This window comes from Puccinia triticina, chromosome 9A, assembly GCF_026914185.1.
Source record: "Puccinia triticina chromosome 9A, complete sequence".
Classification (NCBI taxonomy): domain Eukaryota; kingdom Fungi; phylum Basidiomycota; class Pucciniomycetes; order Pucciniales; family Pucciniaceae; genus Puccinia; species Puccinia triticina.
In genome coordinates, this window is record NC_070566.1 from 1784999 (window position 1) to 1807391 (window position 22393).

General features: G+C 46.3%; 4 protein-coding genes across 4 annotated transcripts; 1 reads left to right on the forward strand and 3 right to left on the reverse strand.

Annotated features, from left to right (window-relative positions):
* Positions 1–3758: 3758 nt before the first annotated feature.
* Positions 3759–4385, reverse strand: PtA15_9A188 (uncharacterized protein; the record flags this gene model as incomplete). Its single annotated transcript, XM_053172370.1, has 1 exon — positions 3759–4385. The coding sequence occupies one exon, from the start codon at positions 4383–4385 to the stop codon at positions 3759–3761; it is 627 nt and encodes a 208-aa protein (XP_053023618.1).
* Positions 4386–7042: 2657 nt separating this feature from the next.
* PtA15_9A189 (uncharacterized protein) lies at positions 7043–7469 on the reverse strand (the record flags this gene model as incomplete). Its single annotated transcript, XM_053172371.1, has 2 exons — positions 7043–7098; positions 7235–7469. 2 exons carry the CDS (start codon positions 7467–7469, stop codon positions 7043–7045), a joined length of 291 nt encoding a protein of 96 aa, XP_053023619.1.
* A 128-nt stretch (positions 7470–7597) lies between these two features.
* PtA15_9A190 (uncharacterized protein) lies at positions 7598–8558 on the reverse strand (the record flags this gene model as incomplete). Its single annotated transcript, XM_053172373.1, has 3 exons — positions 7598–7889; positions 7965–7990; positions 8058–8558. 3 exons carry the CDS (start codon positions 8556–8558, stop codon positions 7598–7600), a joined length of 819 nt encoding a protein of 272 aa, XP_053023620.1.
* Positions 8559–9504: 946 nt separating this feature from the next.
* PtA15_9A191 (uncharacterized protein) lies at positions 9505–13657 on the forward strand (the record flags this gene model as incomplete). Its single annotated transcript, XM_053172374.1, has 7 exons — positions 9505–9945; positions 10013–12100; positions 12182–12416; positions 12485–12714; positions 12785–13002; positions 13088–13579; positions 13651–13657. 7 exons carry the CDS (start codon positions 9505–9507, stop codon positions 13655–13657), a joined length of 3711 nt encoding a protein of 1236 aa, XP_053023621.1.
* Positions 13658–22393: the final 8736 nt, after the last annotated feature.

Below are 22393 nucleotides of genomic sequence, written 5' to 3' on the forward strand. Positions count from 1 at the left end.
TCAAAAGGCCAATCGATCAGTGGATCGATTGGCTGAGTATATAAAAGAAAAGACACCTCACGCTGATCGGGTGGGCGTTGAGCTGCTTGGGCTTGGCTCGGATGGAGGGGCGAGGCCGCTGGCAATTCTGTAATCAAGCAGCCGATTGATCAGTGGATCAATTGGCTGAGTAGATAAAAGAAAAGACACCTCACGCTGATTGGGTGGGTGTTAAGTTGCTTGGGCTTGGCTCAATTGGATGGAAAAACAGCTGGGGAGACTGTCATCAAGCGGCCGATTGATCAGTGGATTCATTAGCTGAGTAGAAAAAAGAAAAGACACCTCACACTGATCAGGTGGGTGTTAAGCTGCTCGGGCTTGGCTCGGATGGAGGGGCAAGCCAATGGCAATTCTGTAATCAAGCCGCCAATCAATAAGTGGATCCATTCGCTGAATAGATGATTGAAAATGGAACTGACAACAAGTGGGAGGGAAAAGCAGTGGGTGATACTGTAATCAAGTGGCAGATTGATCAGTGGATTCATTAGCTAGATAAATCAAAAGGGAACTCACACTGACGAGTTGAGTGTTATGTATGCAGCTTGGGTTCAAGAAGAAGCTTGTTTGGGTTTTGAGCTTTCCCCCTGTTTCATCTTGAAAAAAAAAACTGTGTCCCTGCAGCTTGTGGTTCACAAAAAAACCCCCGAGCCCTTGCAGCTTCTGTTTGAATTTGTACAGAAGTGAGTACTCATGAAGCGAACAAAGCACATTGAGCAGGAAAGAATACATGACATGTTTACCTTGATCTTTTCATACTATTCTCAGTGGTCTAGGCATCAGCTCATGATCTTCTTGTGTTCAAATGGCTCTTTCAGTACTCTCCACCAATTGGTCAAGAAGAAAATGTCTTCATAATAGTTGATTTGAATAATAAGTAAGAGAGTAATAATAAAGAATAAATTTATATACACAGGATGATATAAACTCTCAAGTAGTATCATTTTCTGATGAAGAGTATCTATTGTATCTATTATCATATTTAGATTCCTCTGATGAGTCAGTCAAGTGGGTGGAAAATATTGGGCCTGAACATGAGGGAGCATTTCATGGAAAACTTCCCACACATTTCCGGTATCTATGTACAGAAAATTAAAGCCCAGATCCTTCATAATAGCAGATGCCACTCAATCGAAGTCTTGAGGTGTTGGAGTGAACATTGATTCCACGTCTGGGTAATCCTTTTGTAAAATCAAGTCAATCGCAATGGAGGGTATCTTGACAAGTTGATTGGTGGCCTGAAAGAATCCAGGGGTGCTATACAAAAAATCAGAGCTGACGCCAGTGGGAAGTGTAGTTCGTAGATCACGCCGCTTTTGGTAATTGTTATATGTATCGACCCAGTTATCAACACTTGTCTGGAGTACTGGAACCCAGAGCACCAGGAAAAAAAAATAGTCACTTGATGACAAGTGACATCATGCCAGCTCCAGCGGGCTACCCAACATCTACCCACCATCTACCCATCATCTACCCACCATCTACCCACCATCTAACCAGTTTAAGAATTTCCACAGGAGATCCTCAGTTTTTGCTGGGCACCACTGATCCCCATTTCTGGTCAGCTGATACTCAGCTTTAGCTCCCAGCTTATGCTCAGCTTTGGTGCCCAGCTCATGCTCAGCTTTGTTGCCCAGATCAGAACCAGTCCTGGCCCAGCTTATTTTCAGCTTTATTCCAGTCATGGCTCAGCTTAGACTCAGATTAGGACTATCATCGGCCCAGCCAATGCTCAGCTTTGGACCAGTATTGGCTCAGCTGATTTTCAGCTTTGGATAAATCTCGGCCCAGCCAATGCTCAGATTCTGAGTCTGACCACTCCTGTAACAGCTTATGCTCATCTGTGGACCAGCCTTGGCTCAGCTGATGCTCAGCTGTGGACCAACCTTGGCTAAGACAATGCTCAGCTGTGGACCAGCCTTGGCTCAGCTGATGCTCAGCTGTGGACCAGCCTGGGCTCAGCTGATGCTCAGCTGTGGAACAGCCTTGGCTCAGCTGATGCTCAGCTGTGGAACAGCCTTGGCTCAGGAGATATTAATCTTTTGAATAGTCTCAAAAAATCTGATACTCAGCTTTGGAACAGCCTTGGCTCAGCCAATGCTCAGCTTTGTATGCTCAGCTTTGGACCATTGTTGGCTAAGCTGATGCTCAGATTTGGAATATTCTTGGTCCAGCTGACACTTGGATTTGTTTCAGGCTTGGAATATCCAATGCTCAGCTGTGGCCCAGGCTCAGCCAATGCTCAGCTTTGGCCCAGGCTCAGTCAATGCCTACTGCTCAGCTTATGATGAGCATCAGCTGGTCCTGGTAAAAAATTAGGATCAGCTGACTGTGCCACATTGAGTGCTCTGGTGCAGTCCTGCAAACTCTACACGTGCTGGTGGAGCAGACTTGGAGCAGCGCTGGAGTAGCTCTGGAGCAGAAACCAAAGCTGCATCATGTCACTTGCCATCAAGTGACTATTTTTTTTTCCTGGTGGAGGAATAGAAACAAAAGTCTAGAGCAGAGACGTTAGTGGCAATAAACCCAAATTGAAATGCTGTAATGCTTACTTTTGAACATAATTGTCTGGATCATAAGCACCATATTCAATCATCTGTAGAATGTTGTCTTTGATGGATTGGTTATGCTGTTTCATCATCTGAGACCAGAGCAATTCAATCTTTTGGTTATGTGTTGACTTTGTAAAATGCATCCGCTTTGTTGCTTCTTCTTTGGATATTTGATCATATGTGTAGGATAGTTGCATCTGGTAGGCTGCCATCTGAACAGTTTCAGTACTGTAGTCGGTTGTTAGCTTGGGGGGGATTCCGCCAGCTCTTGACGCAAGTTGAAGGAAGTAAACGGCAACGTGTCGAGGATCATTATTGGTGACATGAACAAACATTCCCAAAATTTTTTGGGACCAGGCGTCAACAAATCCATAGATCATAATTCCAAACGGCTTCAGCTTGTCGTGTCCATCACTAGACCAGATGTGATTAGGGCCGTATGTCCGATATATCCGACGTTTGTGTCAGAATCTGAGCTTTTCAGTCTGCTCACTTTCTATCTTCCCAGTTCCAGTTCCAGTTCCAGTTCCAGTTCCAGTTCCAGTTCCAGTTCCAGTTCCTGTTCCTGTTCCTGTTCCTGTTCCTGTTCCAGTTCCTGTTCCTGTTCCTGTTCCTGTTCCAGTTCCCTGTTCCTGTCCCAGTCCCAGTACCTGTTCCCTGTTCCTGTGCCTGTCCCCTGTCCCAGTTCCTGTTCTGTCCCTGTCACTGACTTGTTACAGATGTTAGTTTAGTTTGTCTTGTATGTTACATGCAGTTAGGCCCCCTCTGGATCTTGTGCAGGGGGCTCTCTAGTTGTGTATACGTGTCCGCTCCTCGAGTATGAAATAAAAGCATCGAGTCTGAGCCAAAACCACTCTAGCCCCACCTGAGCCAACAACATTCAGCAAAGCTCCTCTTTCAACCCCTCCTCCTCGCCTCTCAATCCCTCAGTCCTCAAGTGTAGCCTCAACAGTTTGCATATACCACGGAGACGTGCTGCCATGCCTTCTGGATCAACCTCTCTGAGAACTTCATAAGCTAGTCTTCTGGAAAGATAAAACTCTGTGTTAGTATTTAGATCTAAACAAAAGCTTTAGTAAAGCTCACTTACTGTGGGATTTGTATGTTGTACTGCTGCATAAGGATCACTCTCATTCTCCAATAACCAGCATTATGTTGCAGCTTCGTAGTTCAAGCATCATGTACAGCTGCAAATACTTGTTCCATGGCTACTGTACCATCTGCAACATCGTTTCGAAGTATTTTCAAGTTGAGCTGGCTTAGGTAGCGCTTGATTGTACAAAGAACTACATCAACGCCTGTTTCGTTAGCCAGTCGAGCTCGAATCTCTTCCAGATTCATTCCTTTGGAGTGTGAAGAAATGATTGCTTGGACTTTTGGGGTTAGTAGGGCTGGAGGTTGTCGTTGTTGAAGATCACACACTCGTAGTCCCCATTGTTTTTGCTTTTGACTTAGATTGCAAGGAGAAATTTTTATTCCATGTTCTTCCTTAAGAATCTTCAAAATCTGGGGACCTCGGTGGCCAGCTAACAAGAGATTTTTGACAAGGTTTCTTTGATACTTTTCATGTGCAAAAGAAGAATCTATCTTGGATAATTCGGAATCAGTATTGGAAGCAGTTGAGTAAGATGGGTCATTGGAACCGGATGTTTCTGAATAATTGGAGGTCAAGATCTCTTTACTATCAGAAGCAGACCTTTCATCATCATCAGAATCATTAGAAGAAATTTCATCCTGAGTTTCTGGTTCCGATTCAGAGCTATTTTGAGTTTGGTCATCAGGATCATTAGGATTCATTTGTGAGAGCATCCACATCCGTGGCTAGATTAGCCTGGGCTAACTAGCTCGGATTACGATTGGAATAGGATAATCCGATCGGCCATCCGCATGGGTGGGGATTAGCGAGTCCGAGGCCTTCGGAGGTTATGTGTTTAGGTGCCTATATGTTATGTGTTTGGCACCTAAACACATAAAGCTCATGCTAACAAGCATGATGCATATTCACTTTGGGATTAGTCCCAGGATTAGTGGGGTCTAAATTTAGACCCCACTAGCTCCAAACAGAGCTCCGGGCTAAGTTGATCCCCGGTTGATCCAACCCGATGCGGGTGCGGGGTTGAACTAAGTGCCCTAATCAGGGCTAACTTAGCGCCCGGTGTGGATGGTCTGAGGCTCTTGAGCTAATACTAGAAGAAGCATCATCGCCGCTGTCATAATTAGAAGAAGTTTCATGATGGGAATCAAAACTCTGACTCTGTGTAGTAAGGGTTTTGATTGGATTCAGTTCCAGACATGCTTGAGTCATCACTCATCTTGCTAGAAAAGTAAGGATTTAGTTGGTTGGTCTTTGATCAAAAAATTCTTTAAAAAAGGTAATGAAACAGGGGTGTCTTTGGCAAACTGGCACAAGGAGATCAATGTGTAGGCGTGTCACTTAGGAGCATTTTGGAGAGGAAATTGTTTGATATTTGCATGTGAAAAGGGGACAAGGGGACAAGGTTGACTGCATAATTTGATTTTCTACTTCTACATAGTTGTATGTGGGTACATTGATACATCGACATAGAAAAAAAACAAAAAGAATCAAGTTTTATGTATGTACAATTAACTCAATGGTTTGGAAGGGGTCATTTGAATCTCAAAGTGATGTGAACTTCTATGCATGGTGTGTTTGTTGTGAGGAGGTCAGGTTGTTGGGGAGGCAATGTGAACTCGGGAGGATTTTTTTGGGGGTGATGGCACGGTTGGCGGGATTTGGCACTGGCACAATTTTTGTCCCCTGTGAGCTTCCATAAGATTGTTTTATTTAATTGAGCCCCAGACAATTGAGAGTTTGTAAAAAGTGAACCAAGGGAAAGGGGTCATTAGCTATGTAACTTCTCTGTGAAGCCAAGACTGGTAGAGAAGGACAGAATTGAGCAAAAGAAGAAGTGCTCAAGAGCCATATAGGCCTCAGTAGCAATCAATGTCTCCCGCGTTTCCCCTCATTTTCCCATCTGTAACCTCCAGGGAAGTTTGGGAAATGAGATTTAAACGGGATGGGCAAGCCTAGGTCCCCTTGCAAAAAGGTACATGTCTACAGTTTGGAAACTACATAATGAGCCATAGGAGAGAAGTCACTATTCAATTTTTCAGCAGTCTTTACTAAATCACACTTTTGGTAGAGCTGCCTGCAACCCAGCTAGATATGAGCATACTACATGTGCTACATGTGCTTGTATGTGTGATTGCTGTATATACTCAGGAAGTATTACATAGAGTTCATTTGAAGTTGTGTTATGTGCACACTCCCATGTAGTATAGCAGGAGTGAAAAATCCCCCTGGCTGAGGTCACAGTTGGTCCACCCTGCTCAATTAGAACTCATGTTACACAACTCCACTTGCATATGTAAACCACACACCTCACCACTCAACACACCTCACACCTCACCTCCCACAACACACCTCATACACACCAGTTTTTTACACACAACACACCTCACCAACTACACTCCACACCTCACCAACTTTTACATTACACACCTCACCAACTTTTACACTACAAACCTCACCAACTGTTACACAACACACCCCACCAACTTTTACACAACATACCACATCATCTCTTACACAACACACCTCAACTCAACACCTCAACAACTGCAGCAGTGTGCTTTGCACTTCTATAACTTGGCACACTCCATTATTGGGGTGTGACAGAGCATATTCCTATAACACAATGTACCCCACCCCATATTTCAATCAACCATGCCCACCAACCAGCCCCATCTCCCAGGTTTTCCTGTGGTACTCACCTTCTGGAAGTGGACTGGTTCCACTGAGTCCAGTGGGCCAACAACTAGGCCTTAGCCACCACAAGAAGTCAGTCAGCTAGCACATTGTGCACACCAACCAAAAAGAGCACCTTCACATATTGCTCAGAGATACTGTTGCATCACAAAATTTGAAAAGCATGTATTTAACTATTTGTCCCAATCACAGAGTCAATATGACTTTCCTGGTTCCTGTCAGCTCTATCTCTGCCTCAAAGGGTGTTTTGAGCAGGTCAAACCTTCCCCAATCCACTTGGATCATGGTTTACTTTGAGTTACTGAGAGAGACAAAGCTGCAGTTGGCCACTTTGAAGATATTGGAGATGCACCCAGTCACAAACTTGTTGGCAGGAGGGCCAACAGCCCTTTGCTCATCAAGGAACCTCTACAGTGCACACCCAGCTCTGGTAAGGTCTGCTAGCCAACCTGTGACTATTTGCACATCTTCTGAGTTACCACCCCTCCTTAGCCCATCCTTAACCTATTTGTGAACTACCCATTTGACAATTATCAGTTGTCCAAAACTCATGTGGTATTTAGCAAACATCACAAATGGCAGAATGTAGCTATGGCCTTGGTGTGCCCCTGTTGCCTCATCTCATCAGTTCAATGCGCCGGAGATCAGCACTACACAAAATGTACTACACAATGCTGCTGTAGATGGCATCACACTGGCTTTGCCCCTGGGGGTGCCACCCTGTGGGATCAAACCATGCTTTGGAGGTGCCAGGTATCAGATCTCCCCAGTGCCCCCCACAAAGGGGCTGGGGGCAGCATCTCGCGCACAACGATGTGCCATGGAGAGAGCCTTGTCTTGGCCATCCAACCCTTACCTAGCTCCCTCAAGGAGCCCGAAATGCAGGCCCTTGCACGCGCAGGACAGATCTCGGGGTTCCTTCCAGCCGGCCGCCGGTCAACAAGACCCGCCCGGGTCGGATGAAGAAGATCAGGGAAGATCTCTCCTCGGGCCGTCGAGCCTCGACGAGGAGTGATTTCCTTGGGAGAGACATTGCCCGCTCGCTTGCTGGCCGGCAGACATCCCTGCCGCGTTCGTGCAAGCTCTTGCATCGCGACGGATCGTTCCCGGTCAACAAGCTTTCAGGGCCACATGAACTGACGAGCAGTCTATTCCAATATTCGTTTTTCGAATCCCAGCTTTTTCCTCGTTCGTAAAGCAATATTCTTGCGAGGGCAGGTCAGGGTTGCTTGATCGGATGGCGACTGATTGCCTGGACGGGGCGGCCCGACTCGGAGCCAGCCTCCTCCAAACGCAGTGCCCTTGCTAATTCGGGCAAGGCGCTTGGCCCCGACTTATAAGTGACGGGCAGTGGGCTCGAGGACTCTTTTGGATGGGCATCAAGGCTTTCTCGGTCGTTCTTTTTACTCGCTAAGAATTGTGGAATAGTATACACGGCTTTCGACTCGGATAATGGATCGGGAAGGTCGGGCTCTCTGGCCATGAAAGACGAAGGGAGAGCGCTCGATCGACTTCAGTCTGAAAGTGTCTTTTGCGTCAGAGAGAGAGTTCCGTGCCAGGGCTGTGGGCGTGCGGTTTCCGAGGACATTTTAGTTTTTGGAAAGTGCAATTCCTGGTGGCCCGATGCAGCCGACAGAGCATAATCAGCTGCTGCCCAGGGCCACCTCTGAGCAGCCCACCGGCCAGGATGCTCTTGAGGGCTCTTCTTGAGACTTGGAGGGCATCACCCCAGAAATCTTGTGCATGATTTCCCGACGGAGTCTATCATAAATCGAGGGTGTGTCGGCAGTCAGGGGAGTGCTATCTCCAGCTGAGGCTGGGATCAACTCTCCGGGTGCAGCCACTCGGACTCCTACGGCTCGATTCGCAACCTCATCATCCATCTCCTTGCTCGGTGTCGCCACCCCAGTCAACCCACTCAAGCCCGCCGTTTTTAGTCTCGTTGCAGGGCTCTCCCCCACCCCGCTCCGGGCCCGATTGGAACGTGCGTCCCCTTTCGCAGGCCCGGCAGAGATCGGCGGGAGGCGGGCCTCTGGTCTGCCGAGCGTGTTTCCGCCCTGCAAGTCTGTGAGATTAAGGGACAGCTTGCTGGACTGCACAGGAGGCTTCCGATCTTCAGACTCGCTCCTCGGCCTTCTCGAATCTCCAGCCAATAAGCTATCGATATCGGCTATAGTCATACGACGACCACCAACCCTCATAAGACTGCACCAGCAGCAGCAGCACTCCAGCCTGACCCTGACCCACTCGGATGTCGTAATTAATCTTATCTCCAATCATTCCAGCCACACTCTGCATTCCAGATGGCTTGTAAATACATACACACGCCGGCCAGCCTGCCGCAGCTTGCTTGTGGCGCATAAATTTATGTAAGGCTCTTCTTCGTGCTCCTTCCTTGGAGTCCTTCGATCTCCCTTTGGCAACACTCGCCTCCTCCCCAACTTGTCCACTCCGATCCATTACTCGACACTCATTTCCCCGTCGCCGGGCCTGATCTCTCCCGCTTCCGAGCCGCGCTCGTCGAGACTCGTCGCTGCTGTTTGCGGATCACCAGCGCTGCTTATCCTGTTCGTCCCAATTGCTTTTTCGTTGCGAGCGGGGCTGGCGAAGGGGTATATATTAGAGTACAATACATCTCCATACTGTCTCACACTCTGCCTGCTGCGTCCTCGCTGTATCGCAGTGGTGTGCCAGAACCCTTTTTTCGTGAATATCGAGTCCGCCTGAACTTGTCTCCTCCCTGAACCGGTCCATTGACCCGACAGCTCCTCCTGGCTCACACGTTTCACCTTTTCCCTGGATCCCTTTCGACTGGCCACCCCGGCCCAATACACATTTCCACAATCCACCCTCCCCGCCCTCTCCCTGCCTCTGGCTGCCCTCGACCAGCTGTCTTGCCCGCTCCCTCTGTCCAACTCCTGTTCCTCTCCTTTGACATCCAAAAGCTAAACAAACAAACAAAAACAAAACCAACCTACTTTTCATTCATCCTCCCCCCGATTATCCCACACCCACCCCTCCAGGTACCCAGGAATCCCCCCCTCTCGCCGCTCATTTTCTCGCTCGTTTGCCTCCGTCGGGCTATAAGCTAGCACTCTCAGGGGCCCCCGCCCGACACCACCCAGGATGTACTCGCACACTCCTGACGACTCCCAACCTGCCAATCGACACACCTACACCTCCGAATACTCCGACGACTCCAAGCGAGAATCCTACATGGACCCCAGCCCACGCACCACCCAGAGGCGGGACGACGCCCACCAGCAGAACCTCCACTCCCTCCCCACCGTCCCAGCCGCCGAGAACTTCACCTCCTTTGCTGGCTTCGGCGCCTACGCCCCCCGGAACAACCTCACCGACGGCGGCGCAATGGGAATCAGCGAGCCGGGCAGCCCTATCATGATCGCAGACGAAACCGACCAGCACTCCAACGAGAGCCTCTCGAGCGGCGACCGCACCAAGATCGACTCTCGCTCGCCCAGCTCTCATCAGCCCATCCCCACCGCGGGGAAACATGCAAGCGCCGAAGGTGCCTTCAACAACAACAACCACCACCACCATCGCCAAGTCAGTCTCCCCCCCCACCCACACTCTCCATCTCGCTCAACGCTAACCTTGATTCTTGCCCATCCAGTCGGATAGCTATGATGTCTACAACGCCCGAAATCCTCAACAAGCCGCCTATGCCCCCGCGGATAGCTTCCCATCCTCCTCCCCCGCCTACGGCCGCTATCGACAGGGCCCGTACGCCACCGACGGGCTCGAATCGGGCCGCGCTTCGACCATCGGCACAGACAGCTTCAACGCCGGGCCCTTCAATTCATCTCGCACGGCCCTCAACCACGACTGGCGCAACAGCGATCTTGCCAGCCAGGATGGCACTACCTTCGGGGATGAGAAATACGCCCCGGGCTCCTACCCTTCCAAAGACATCTCCGATGACCTTAAGGGCGGAAGCCCGACCTATGTGCCCATCCCTCCTTCCAGCCCTGCCATCGAGGAGAAGCGCGCACCTCCGGCCCCCGCCGAAGGGATCATCTCCCCCCCTCCTGTCGTCGTCAGCCGGCAGAATCGGCTGGAATGGATCGATGGGATCCGTGGCCTGGCCTCCTTGGTCATCTTCACTCATCATTTTAGCGATCTCACCTGGGCCCAATCCCATCCCGAGGTCCTCCCTCTAGGTAGCATCTACGGGCTGCTTCGGAACGGACAGCTGGCAGTCGGGATGTATTTCTTGCTGGGCGGCCGAGTCCTCGCCCACTCCTTCCTCCGATCCGCCTTCACCCGACCCTTGGCCCCCAAGGACTCTCACGGTGTCCCGATCCCTGGTGGCAAGGCCGCTAGATGGACCGGCCCCCGCTGGCTGTCCCTCTCCTCCTCCCTGTTCCGTCGATCCATCCGTCTGGCCTTCCCCGCCATCATCGTCGCACTGGTCCAATGGAGGATCGCCTCCACAGGCATGCTCGGTGACCGACCCATCAGGGCTGCCCAGATCCTCACCCCAACCGCCCTCTGGCAGCCAACGTGGAACCAGATCGGAAACGTCGGCGGCCTGCTCCAGTTCTGTCTCGACCTGTTCACCAATCGTGGCCACCAGTACATGCTCAGCGTCGGATCGGCCCTCTGGACAACGTACGACCAATTCTGGGGCTCCGTGCTCGTTTATATCCTCGCCGCCTCGGTCGCTCAAGTCGGATGGGTCGGCCGATACCTGATCTACTTGGCCGTCTGCAGCTCTCTGTGGTTCATCAACAGTCCCAACATGCTCTACGTACTCGGTCTCTGGCTCGCCGATCTCCATGCTGCCGGGTTCATCCGGAAACTTCAGGACCATTGGAAGCCCACCATGCTCGTCGAGATCTCGGTGATGATTCTTGCTCTAGCCATGATCTCAGGCGGTACCAAGGTGTCCACTCCGGCCGATAACCTGATGGGTGATATCACTGTTTACGACGGTAAATTCGGTTGGGATCAGAGCGTCACCTGGCCTCAGTACATGTTCATCTCCAACTGGCTCCCTCCGCTCTGCATCCTCGTTTGGGTTGAGGTCTCTCACGCCATGCAATGGCTCGCCAGTTGGCAGATTTTCACTTGGCTCGGCAAAGTCTCGTACGGTTTCTACTTGATGCAGTTCATCACTCTCTACAGCATCATGCCTCCAGTGATCATCTACTTGAACGGCCAAGGCAAAAGCTATTGGGATATGGTCATGCCAGCGTATCTGATCTGTTTGCTCTTCAACATCTTGCTGGCATGGGTGGGCTATCATCTGCTAGATCGAGTCGGTCTGAACTTGGCCAAATGGATCTGGGACGGGTTCTTTGTGACCAAGCCGACCAACGCGGCCAGTCTTCCGATGAAGTCCATGCGCGCCTTCGGCAACATGCTCATCTCCGCCCCGGGAGGCTTGGTCAAGGCGATCGGCACCAAGACGGTGACCAAGTACACCAGCACCCGCAAGACGCTCCACACGATCATGAACTGGAGAACTCCCTGCACTCGTCCGGCCATCCCTGACCCTACCGACCCCGAGGTTATCAGTCAGCTCCACTCGACCCGATGGACATCTGACATGAGCAGTGACGCCGAAGCCGTCCGCACCGCCCGCCTGCTCCGATTTCAACAGTATACCTGGATCATTCACATCATCATTGTTCCCCTCATCAGTGGGCTTTGGGTAGTCTACCATCCCACTGGTACATGGACGTACGATGCCTTCACCGTCAGTCGCCACTCCTTTTCTCTCTCTCTCTCTGGTGTAGTTGTCAATCTCACATGTTTTTTTTTTTCTCTGGCATTTTAGTTCTCGACCTTGTGGCGGTTCATGTGGGTGCTCTCGGTTCCCAACTGTCTGTTCGCCTTTGCCGGTTTCTGCACGCCCGATCTTGCCCCCAGCCGGGCCTCCATGGACAAGAAGCCCGTCTTCCGCGAGTACGTCCGCAACTTCTTCATCCTCTTGGTCACCAAAGGGTCCAACGAAAATGCCGTGAGAAGAGGATACAACAAGCTGTTGCTCCTAGAGAAGTACCACCCCGCCGGTATGTCCGCCAACCCCTTGTAAGAAAGGGCATCCGTGCTGATGCCTGTTCCGTTCGTATGTGTCCAGTCAAAGTCATCGTCTTGACAGACGAGCCTTACGTCTACCCCGACCTGCAAAACATCGTTTGTCCCAAGTCGTACGTCTCACCGCTCGGCAAGGCCAAGTACAAAGCAAGAGCACTCGATTACTTCCGGTACCATGTCTCGCTTGGTGTTTATGATTGGATCTTGCACATGGACGAAGAATCTACGACAGATGGAGAGAGTCTGAGACGATGTCTCGAGTTTATCAGATATGTAAGTGGGAAGCTCCAGGCTCTCCGTTTTCTCGATTGGCCGGGCGGCTGACATATAATGGTGACCACAGACACCCCACCACTTCGGACAAGGAATAATCTTGTACAACGGTGAAGGTTACTGGGACAACTGGTACTTCACTGTCGCAGACGGGATCCGTGTGGGAGATGATCTCGCCCGTTTCCATTTCCAAAACACCGTCATTCATCGGCCTGTGTTCGGCGTGCATGGGTCGTTCCTGATGACCAATGGAGAGATGGAGAACGAATGTACATGGGATTTCGGATCGTGCGTGGCTGACTCTTCTTGGCCGTCTTTTCCCTTGCAAAACTAAATAAAGAAATAACTTGAACTGATGGTTTTTAATGTTCAGATTGGCTGAGGATTTCGAGTTCTCTCAGGATGCGTGGCGTCGTGGGTTCACTTGTGGCCGCGTTCACGGTATCGTTCGGGAACAGTCGCCGACATCGCTCCGGGATTTCTTGAAGCAGCGTCGTCGATGGTTCATGGGAATTCGAGACATCGATGGGCTGTATGGGCTTCCGCATTTCGCCGTGAACCTATGGATAGTGGGGGTCTTCACGCTCGCGGTGACGATCATCAACATCCCGTTCCTGCTGGTCGACAAGTCGTTGACGCCGCTATGGGTCGCCGTGTGTGCAGACTTCTGCTTCGTGACCTTCTACTGGCTCTACCTCTGGGGCCTGCTCTTCCAGGAACTCGACTACGGCCAGAAGTGGTGGCGCATCATGATCCACATTCCCTGCGCCGTCGTCATCCAGCCCTTCGCGTCTATCGCTGAAGGTCTCTCGGCCATCTGGGCCATGAGCTCCGTCGACTTCGGCAAGTTCGAGGTCATCGTAAAGTCCGTCTCCCTTGCCCTCTATCCACCTTCGCTTCCGTTGCTGACCCTCTCTCTTTCTCTCTGATTGATAGGAAATAATTTGCAGCCGCTCTTGCCTATCCTCTCCTCCTTCACTGCTGTCGCCCTCTCTTGCTCCATCTATCACTCGGGCCGGTGCCAATTCTCTCAGGCTAGAACTTGCCCATTCTTTCTGGACCTTTCTTTCTTGTCTACCTGCCTCCTCGTGTTGCCTCCTATATCCACTAGGACTGGTCGCTCTCCAGCCGCCGATCTTGATTTGCTTTCCCTTCCTCTTCGGCCTCTATTCCTCTCTCTCTCTATCCACTGCGTGCTTCTCAATAGCTCCACAGTTGTTTATAAATAGGTATCTCATCTTTCTTTGTTTTGTTATTGCTTCCTTTTTCTGGTATTTTTAACTAGTTACAATCCTTCCAAGATCCCGAAAACCGGCCCGCTTCTGCTCACATCCCAGCCCTCCTAGTACTCCTGACAACCACACAAAAAAAGCTACATAACTCATTCCACACAGTCCTCGACCCCATTTATTTTCTACTCTCCTCTTCTCTTTGATGGTCTCTCACGATTTTTTTTTCGGACACTTATATTACACCTCACATACACATCTTGCGCCACCAGAGACCTCCAAGCTGCTTGTTTCCTTTTTGATGCTGGTGCCTTATATCTAAATCAATAACCAAACTATTTACTTAGGTTGCCTACTCAAAGCTATGTTGGCTTTGTTGGCTAGGTTGAGCGTGTGCGTCTCTTGAGCCTGATCCCTGCTGCTTGGGTTCTCTCCAGTTGCATAGCTCATGCACTGTTGGTTGTCAAGATGTGTGGCCACATGTGCCTTTTGTGGAGGGGATGCTTGGATGATGGGCATGAGCCACATGTTATCTGTTCCCAGCCATACATAGCTCCAGTGGTTCATCCCCTCACACTCTTCATGTAATCACTTGCCTCCCCACCTTGCTTGCTGGTTGCATTGAATACAAAGCTAGTGTCAGCCTTGGAGGTACATCAAGTATCCAAAAGACTGCAATAACTTAGTGAATTGTTATTGCAGAATCAGATTCCTCATCACAACTTAAGGGGGGTCACCCACTCAAAGTAACCCCCTATTCCTATTCCTTCATGTACATATTGTATAGTTAAGAATTGGCCACTCAATGCACCCAAAAAAGGAGTACATACAAAAATTTAGTAAAATGTATAAAGTACATAAAGATAAACTACAGTATATAAAGGAGTTATATTACTCATGTAAAAATACCCTGTGAAAACATTATGTAGTCTTCTACTGAAGCTCTTTCACATGACAATTGGTTATAAACATGTCATGTGACAGAGTCAGGGAAATTAGACTATAGTAATACAAATAAATTGCCCACAGCCAAGCTTTGTTCATGCCTACACCTCAGGATACTCCCATAGGGACAAATGGACTTATTTGGCCCTCAGGAAAAGATCCCCCAGACATTTCACCGCCCAATAAACTGTAAGTTTGTTGTGAAAATTCTCCCTGCTACCATTGTAGCCCCTTTACGTTTTTAAACCACCCTCAGCATGCAAAATCCACTGGATTAAACCCTTTAAATCACCAAAAATCCCTTATTAGCATGTTTAAAGCTTTGTCCTTATAAGTAGTCCCTGTAAGACCTCTGCCTCTGTCAAGCAGCCAATCAGTTTAAGCGCTTACCACCTACTTTTTGTGCCAAATTAATTCCCTGTAATTAATCATTATATATTATTAATTACATAATTGATCCTTCCTCTTTTAAAGAGTGTTTAAACCCTGGTAGTGGCCATTTTTGCCATGTAATAAGTTTGTTGAGGGACATCAGGGGCTGAACTAACCTGAGCTGTCAAGACTCACAGGTTTGACTTGATGAGTAAATATGGTAGTATTTCAGTGAGGAAAGGAAAAGGAAGAGAACCGGTAGAGTTGTGGATATGATAGGCTTAGTATAAGCATAACTACATATAAGCATATGATACCCAACATACGGGTAATCTAACAAAGTTTGGTAATTTACATTACCAGTGTTTACATCAGCACAGTTATAGTGCTAGGGCCCAAAACCCTTATTTTGATGGGTTTTCAGCCCTAAGCTTCATAAACAGAGCTGTCACCTAGCTTTGACCTAGCTCAAAAGCCATCTGGTACTTTCCCAGTTACAGTAAAAGGACTTTTCCCAATGGGCTGGTATAGCAGAGAGCCCCATTTAGCATGGTTTTAACCCTAGCTATTTGAGGGTCAGCCTGGCTGGAAATGAAATTTTAGTACCCCTGCTTGTCAAAATACAAATTTGAGGGGTAAAACTAGACACAAGACCCTCTTTGTGGTTGTGATTAGCCTTTGACAAGCTCTACCCAACAATGAAAAAGAAGGCATTGCTTTACATGATACTGTTTTACTAGTACACAAAAACAAAAGAAGTAACACCACCATAAGTTTTCTCTGCACCAGTTTACAAGAGCCATCTGTTATAAACTCCTGCAGAGGTTTGGTTTGATCCTTGTGAGATATTGGGTTGAAATTGGGTTGATGTTGGATAGGATACAACTGCTATTCCAGTCACACTCAAACCTGATCTTACCTGGAATCATACCCAATTTATTGTGGAATGTAGGTGTGTTTTACCAAGACCGCATATCTATAAAAGACGGCTGTTTTAGGTTTAATGAAACCCCAGGGCGTCCTCTGCCGCTGTACTTCCAGCATGCGGTTCGTCCTCAACCCCCTCCGCTGTTGCACTTGCACAGTTTGAGGGGCTCTACTTGGTGGCCCCCCTTTGCATAATGCCTTCAATGCAGCGGGCTGGGGGCCATCCACCCACTATTTTAAACCCTGCTAGAAAGGGATGGATAGTGGGTACAGCTTGTGTGTTTTGGATTTTGTGTTGAGAATCCTTGTTTTTGTGATCTGTCTTTTGGAAAGGGGGAACCCTTGCATTTTTTTTTTTTTTTGTAATTTAGTTAATTTGTAGGGGGAACCCTTGATCTTTGTTTCTGTGTTTCTCTGTCTTTAGTAAACTTGGATGATAAGACATGTTGAGAGATTAATTTGGCTCAGCTCTTGACCATGAAAATCCCAAGATGAGGCAGCTACAGTCTCATGAGTCTCAAAATATCACCAAATTGGGCTTTTCTTTCTGTTTCTGCCACCATATCTCAACCAGGAATGGTGATTATTTCATGATATTGGGACCAGAATACTCATTCATTTCCAAAGATTATTTTGGTATAGCTTTCATGTAGGGAAATGCCCAAAAGGAGCTGCTATAGTCTGATTAGTCTCAAAATATTGCCTAATTGGGTATTTTTTGGTGTTTCTGCCACTGTATCTCAACCTGCAATGAGAATGATTTCATGATATTGATACCATTATGATAAGACATATTGAGATTTGGGTCAGCTTTTGACCATGAAAATCCCAAAATGAGGCAGCTACAGTCTCATGAGTCTCAAAATATCACCACATTAGGTTTTTCTTTGTGTTTCTGCCACTATATCTCAACCCGGAATGGTGACTATTTCATGATATTGGTACCAGAATTTTCATTCATTTCGAAAGATTATTTTGGTCTAGCTTTCATGTATGGAAATGCCCCAAAGGAGCTGCTATAGTCTGATTAGTCTCAAGATATTGCCTAATTGGGTATCTTTTGGTGTTTCTGCCACTTTATCTCAACCCGCAATGAGAATGATTTCATGCTATTGATACACATATAATGAGGGATGTTGAGAGAGTAATTTGGGTCAGTTCTTGACCATGAAAATCCCAAAATGTGGCAGCTACAGTCTCATTTGGTGATATTTTGAGACTTATGAGACTGTAGCTGCCTCATTTTGGGATTTTCATGGTCAAGAGCTGACCCAAATTAACCTCTCAACATGTCTTATCATAATGGTATCAATATCACGAAATAAATGTCAGCCCCGGTTCAGATACCATGGCAGAAACACCACAATATACCCAATTAGGCAATATTTTGAGACTAATTAGACTATAGCAGCTCCTTTTTGGGATTTCAATCCATGAACTCTAAACCAAAAGAATCCTTGGACATTTATCAATATTCTGGTACCAATAGAATTAAATGGTCACAATCCCTGGTTGAGATATAGTGGCAGAAACACAAAGAAAAACCTAATTTGGTGATTGTTTGAGACCCATGAGACTGTAGCTGCCACATTTTGGGTTTTTCATGGGAAAGAGCTGACCCAAATTAATCTCTCAAAAGCTCTTATCATAATGGTATCAATATCATGAAATCATTCCTATTGCGGGTTGAGATACAGTGTCAGAAACACCAAAAAATACCCAATTAGGTGATATCTTGAGACTAATCAGACTATAGCAGCTCCTTTTGGGCATTTCCAGACATGAAAGCTATACCAAAATAATCTTCATAAATGGATGAATATTCTGGTACCAATATCATGAAATAATCACCATTCCAGGTTGAGATATGGTGGCAGAAACAGAAAGAAAAGACCAATTTGGGGATATTTTGAGACTCATGAGACTGTAGCTGCCTCATTTTGGGATTTTCATTGTCAAGAGCTGACCCAAATTAATCTCTCCACATTTCTTATTATAATGGTATCAATATCATGAAATCACTCCCATTGCGGGTTGAGATACAGTGGCAGAAACACCCAAAAAGCCCAATTAGGCAATATTTTGAGAACCAAAATAATCTTTGGAAATGGATGAATATTGATCTGGTCCCAATATCATGAAATAATCACCATTCCCGGTTGAGATATAGTGGCAGAAACACAAAGAAAACCCCAATTTGGTGATATTTTGAGACTCTTGAGAATGTAGCTGCCACATTTTGGGATTTCCACGGTCAGGAGCTGACCCAAAGAAATCCTTCAACATATCTTATCATATTGGTATCAACATCATGAAATCATTCCCATTGCGGGGTTGAGATACAGTGGCAGAAACACCAAAAAAGGCCCAATTAGGTGATATTTTGAGACTAATCAAACTATAGCAGCTCCTTTTGGGCATTTCCATACATGAGAGCTATACCAAAATAATTTTTGGAAATTTATCAATATTCTGGTACCAATATCATGAAATGATGACTATTCCCGGTTGAGTTATGGTGGCAGAAACAGAAAGAAAAGCCCAATTTGGTAATATTTTGAGACTCATGAGACTGTAACTGCTACATTTTGGGTTTTTGATGGGCAAGAGCTGACCCAAATTAATCTCTCAAGCGCTCCCATCATAAAGTTATCAATATCATGAAATCATTCCCATTGTGGGTTGAGATACAGTGGCAGAAACACCAAAAAATACCCAATTAAGCAATATTTTGAGACTAATCAGACTATAGCAGTTGCTTTGGGGATTTCCATCCATGAAAGCTATACCAACATAATCTTTGCAAATGGATGAATATTCTGGTCCCAATATCATGAAATAATCACCATTCCAGGTTGAGATATAATGGCAGAAACACAAAGAAAACCCCAATTTGGTGATATTTTGAGACCCATGAGACTGTAGCTGCCACATTTTGGGTTTTTCATGGGCAAGATATGAACCAAATTGATCTCTCAATATGTCTTATCATAAAGGTATAAACATCATGAAATCATTCCCATTGCGGGGTTGAGATACAGTGGCAGAAACACCATAAAATTTGATATTTTGAGACTAATCGGACTGTAGCAGCTCCTTTTGGGCATTTCCATACATGAAAGCTATACCAAAATAATCTTTAGAAATGGATGGATATTGTGGTCCCAATATCATGAAATAATCACCATTCCCAGTTATGATATAGTGGCAGAAACACAAAGAAAACCCCAATTTGGTGATATTTTGAGACTCATGAGAATGTAGCTGCCACATTTTGGGATTTCCAAGGTCAAGAGCTGACCCAAAGTAATCCCGCAACATGCCTTATCATAATGGTATCAATATCATGAAATCATTTGCATTGCAGGTTGATATACAGTGGCAGAAACACCATAAAATACCCAATTAGGCAATATCTTGAGACTAATCAGACTATAACAGCTCCTTTTGGGCATTTTCATACATGTAAGCTAAAACAAAATAATCTTTGGAAATAGATGAATATTCTTGTTCCAATATCATGAAATGATCACCATTCCCAGTTGAGATATAGTGGCACTTACAGAAAGAAAAGCCCTGCAATTTGGTGATTGTTTGAGACCCATGAGACTGTAGCTGCCACATTTTGGGTTTTTCGTGGTCAAGAGCTGACCCATATCAATTCCTCAAAATTTATTATTATAATGGTATCAATATCATGAAATGAATGTTAGCCCCAGTTCAGATACAGTGGCAGAAACACCAAAAATACCCAATTAGGCAATATTTTGAGACTAATCAGACTATAGCAGCTCCTTTTGGGCATTTCCATACATGAAAGCTATCCCAAAATAATCTTTGGAAATGGATGAATATTCTGGTATCAACATCATGAAATAATCACCATTCCCGGTTAAGATATGGTGGCGGAAACAGAAAGCAAAGCCCAATTTGGTGATATTTTGAGACTCATGAGACTGTAGCTGCCTCATTTTGGGATTTTCATGGTCAAAAGCTGACCCAAATCTCAATATGTCTTATCATAATGGTATCAATATCATGAAATCATTCCCATTGCGGGTTGAGATACAGTGGCAGAAACACCAAAAAATACCCAATTGGGCAATATTTTGAGACTAATCAGACAATAGCAGCTCCTTTTGGGCATTTCCATACATGAAAGCTATACCTATTTATTTTTTGGAAATGGATGAATATTCTGGTACCAATATCATAAAATAATCACCATTTGCAGTTGAGATATAGTGGCAGAAACAGAAAGAAAAGCCCAATTTGGTGATAATTTGAGACTCATGAGACTGTAGCTGCCTCATTTTGGGATTTTCATGGTCAAGAGCTGACCCAAATTAATCTCTCAACATCTCTTATTATAATAGTATCAATATAATGAAATAAATGTTAGCCCTGGTTCAGATACAGTGGCAGAAACACCAAAAAAATACCCAATTAGGCAATACTTTAAAACTAATCAGACTTTAGCCGCTCGTTTTTGGGATTTTAATCCATGAAAGCTACACCAAAATACTCTTTGCAAATGTATGAAAATTCTGGTACCAATATCATGGAATAATCAACATTCCTAGTTGAGATATAATGGCAGAAACACAAAAAAAGAGGCAATAGTTCCTGACTGATTAAATGGGGCTGCTACATTGGGAGATTTTCATTGGAAAAAAGCCTTCCTAAATTAATATTTCAAAATTTCCCATCATTATGGTACCAATATCATGAATTCATCCCCATTGCTAGTTGAGATATAGTTGTAGAAACACAACAAAACCAACCAATTAGGCAATATTTCACACTGATCAGACTGTAACTGCAACATTTTGGGACTTTCATAGACCAAAAATTTCTCACATTATTGTTCAGATATTGCTGATCCTCATGGTATCAATATCATGAAATAAATTATAGCCCTGGTTGAGACACAGTGGCAGAAGCACAAAAAACACTGCCTGATAATTTTAGGGGATAGTTTCAAACCAACCAGACTCAATCAATCTCTTTACATTCAAAAAATGTTGAACCTCAGATTCTGAGATAACATCAGTTGACCCATTGAATATATTGGGGAAACACCTCCCATTTGTCTTTGATTGAACAAAAGACGCAAAAGACACCTTACTCAAATCTGGTACAAATGTTAAATCAATCTCAGGCCTAGTAGAAATTTAGGATATTGGATATGATGAGTGATATATACAAGCCATTAAATTTGAACAAAATTGATGTAGCATGATGTATTGAGACTGATTGGTTTTTCTTTTTTTTCCCTTTTTTTTGGAAAGTAGATTTCAACACTTCTGCAAGGTTCAAGTGACAATAGTTCATGCCTTTCCATTCCCCCTCCCCCCTCCCCCTCCCTGCCTGACTTAACAGACTATTTTTCTCAGGAATAATTCATATGAGTATGTAAAAATGACCTATTTGATCTGGCAACAAAATGAAGCTTTTACTATGGTCAAAAACTAAGACAGGGGGAAATCAAGAGAAGGAGAGATGATAGAAGGGTTATGATGTTGCAGGAAGGAAAAAAATTAAAGAGAAATTTCAAAAAAAAAAGGAAAAATTGATCAATATAATTTGATCAATATATGCCTTCCCAAATTCATCCATGTTTGTAGTGTCTGTCCTGCGACTCCGGAGGACCGCTGCTCCGACCCCTTCACTCACGGGAGACGGACTATGGCGCCTAAAATCTTATCTCGACAGTGTAGGGCGCTGTCACTTTTGTAGGAAACACTGTGGCAGTGCCCCCGGGAATTGCCCAAACCTACGAGAACGGACTCATTGCAATATTCCCTCCTTGTTTGTGACACCTCCTAAGCCTTTGATTTACATCGAGCCAACTGCGTGGACATCTCAAGGGCAACCTGCCCCACGTAACGGACCGCCAGCTGCTGGCCAACCAGTGGGCCGTCCAGCTGGAGTTGCTGGTGTAGCCAATGAAGCACCGGATATGGATGAATTATTGGCCTCTTGTGTGGCGCATATAGACGGCCAAGTACAGGCCCTGCGGATTGGTTCCTTGGACGTCCCGCAAGAAGTCATGGAAGATCTTCAGGCGGCAGCCCTAGCAGGCGATCCAGATGCCATTGAGACTTTGGGATCTCCTACACCCCCAAGTTGTGGATTGCCGTTCCCGGCCATCGGCTCAGGCGATTCCTTGTTGCTATTGAGCTTGGCGGCGATTATGGATGATG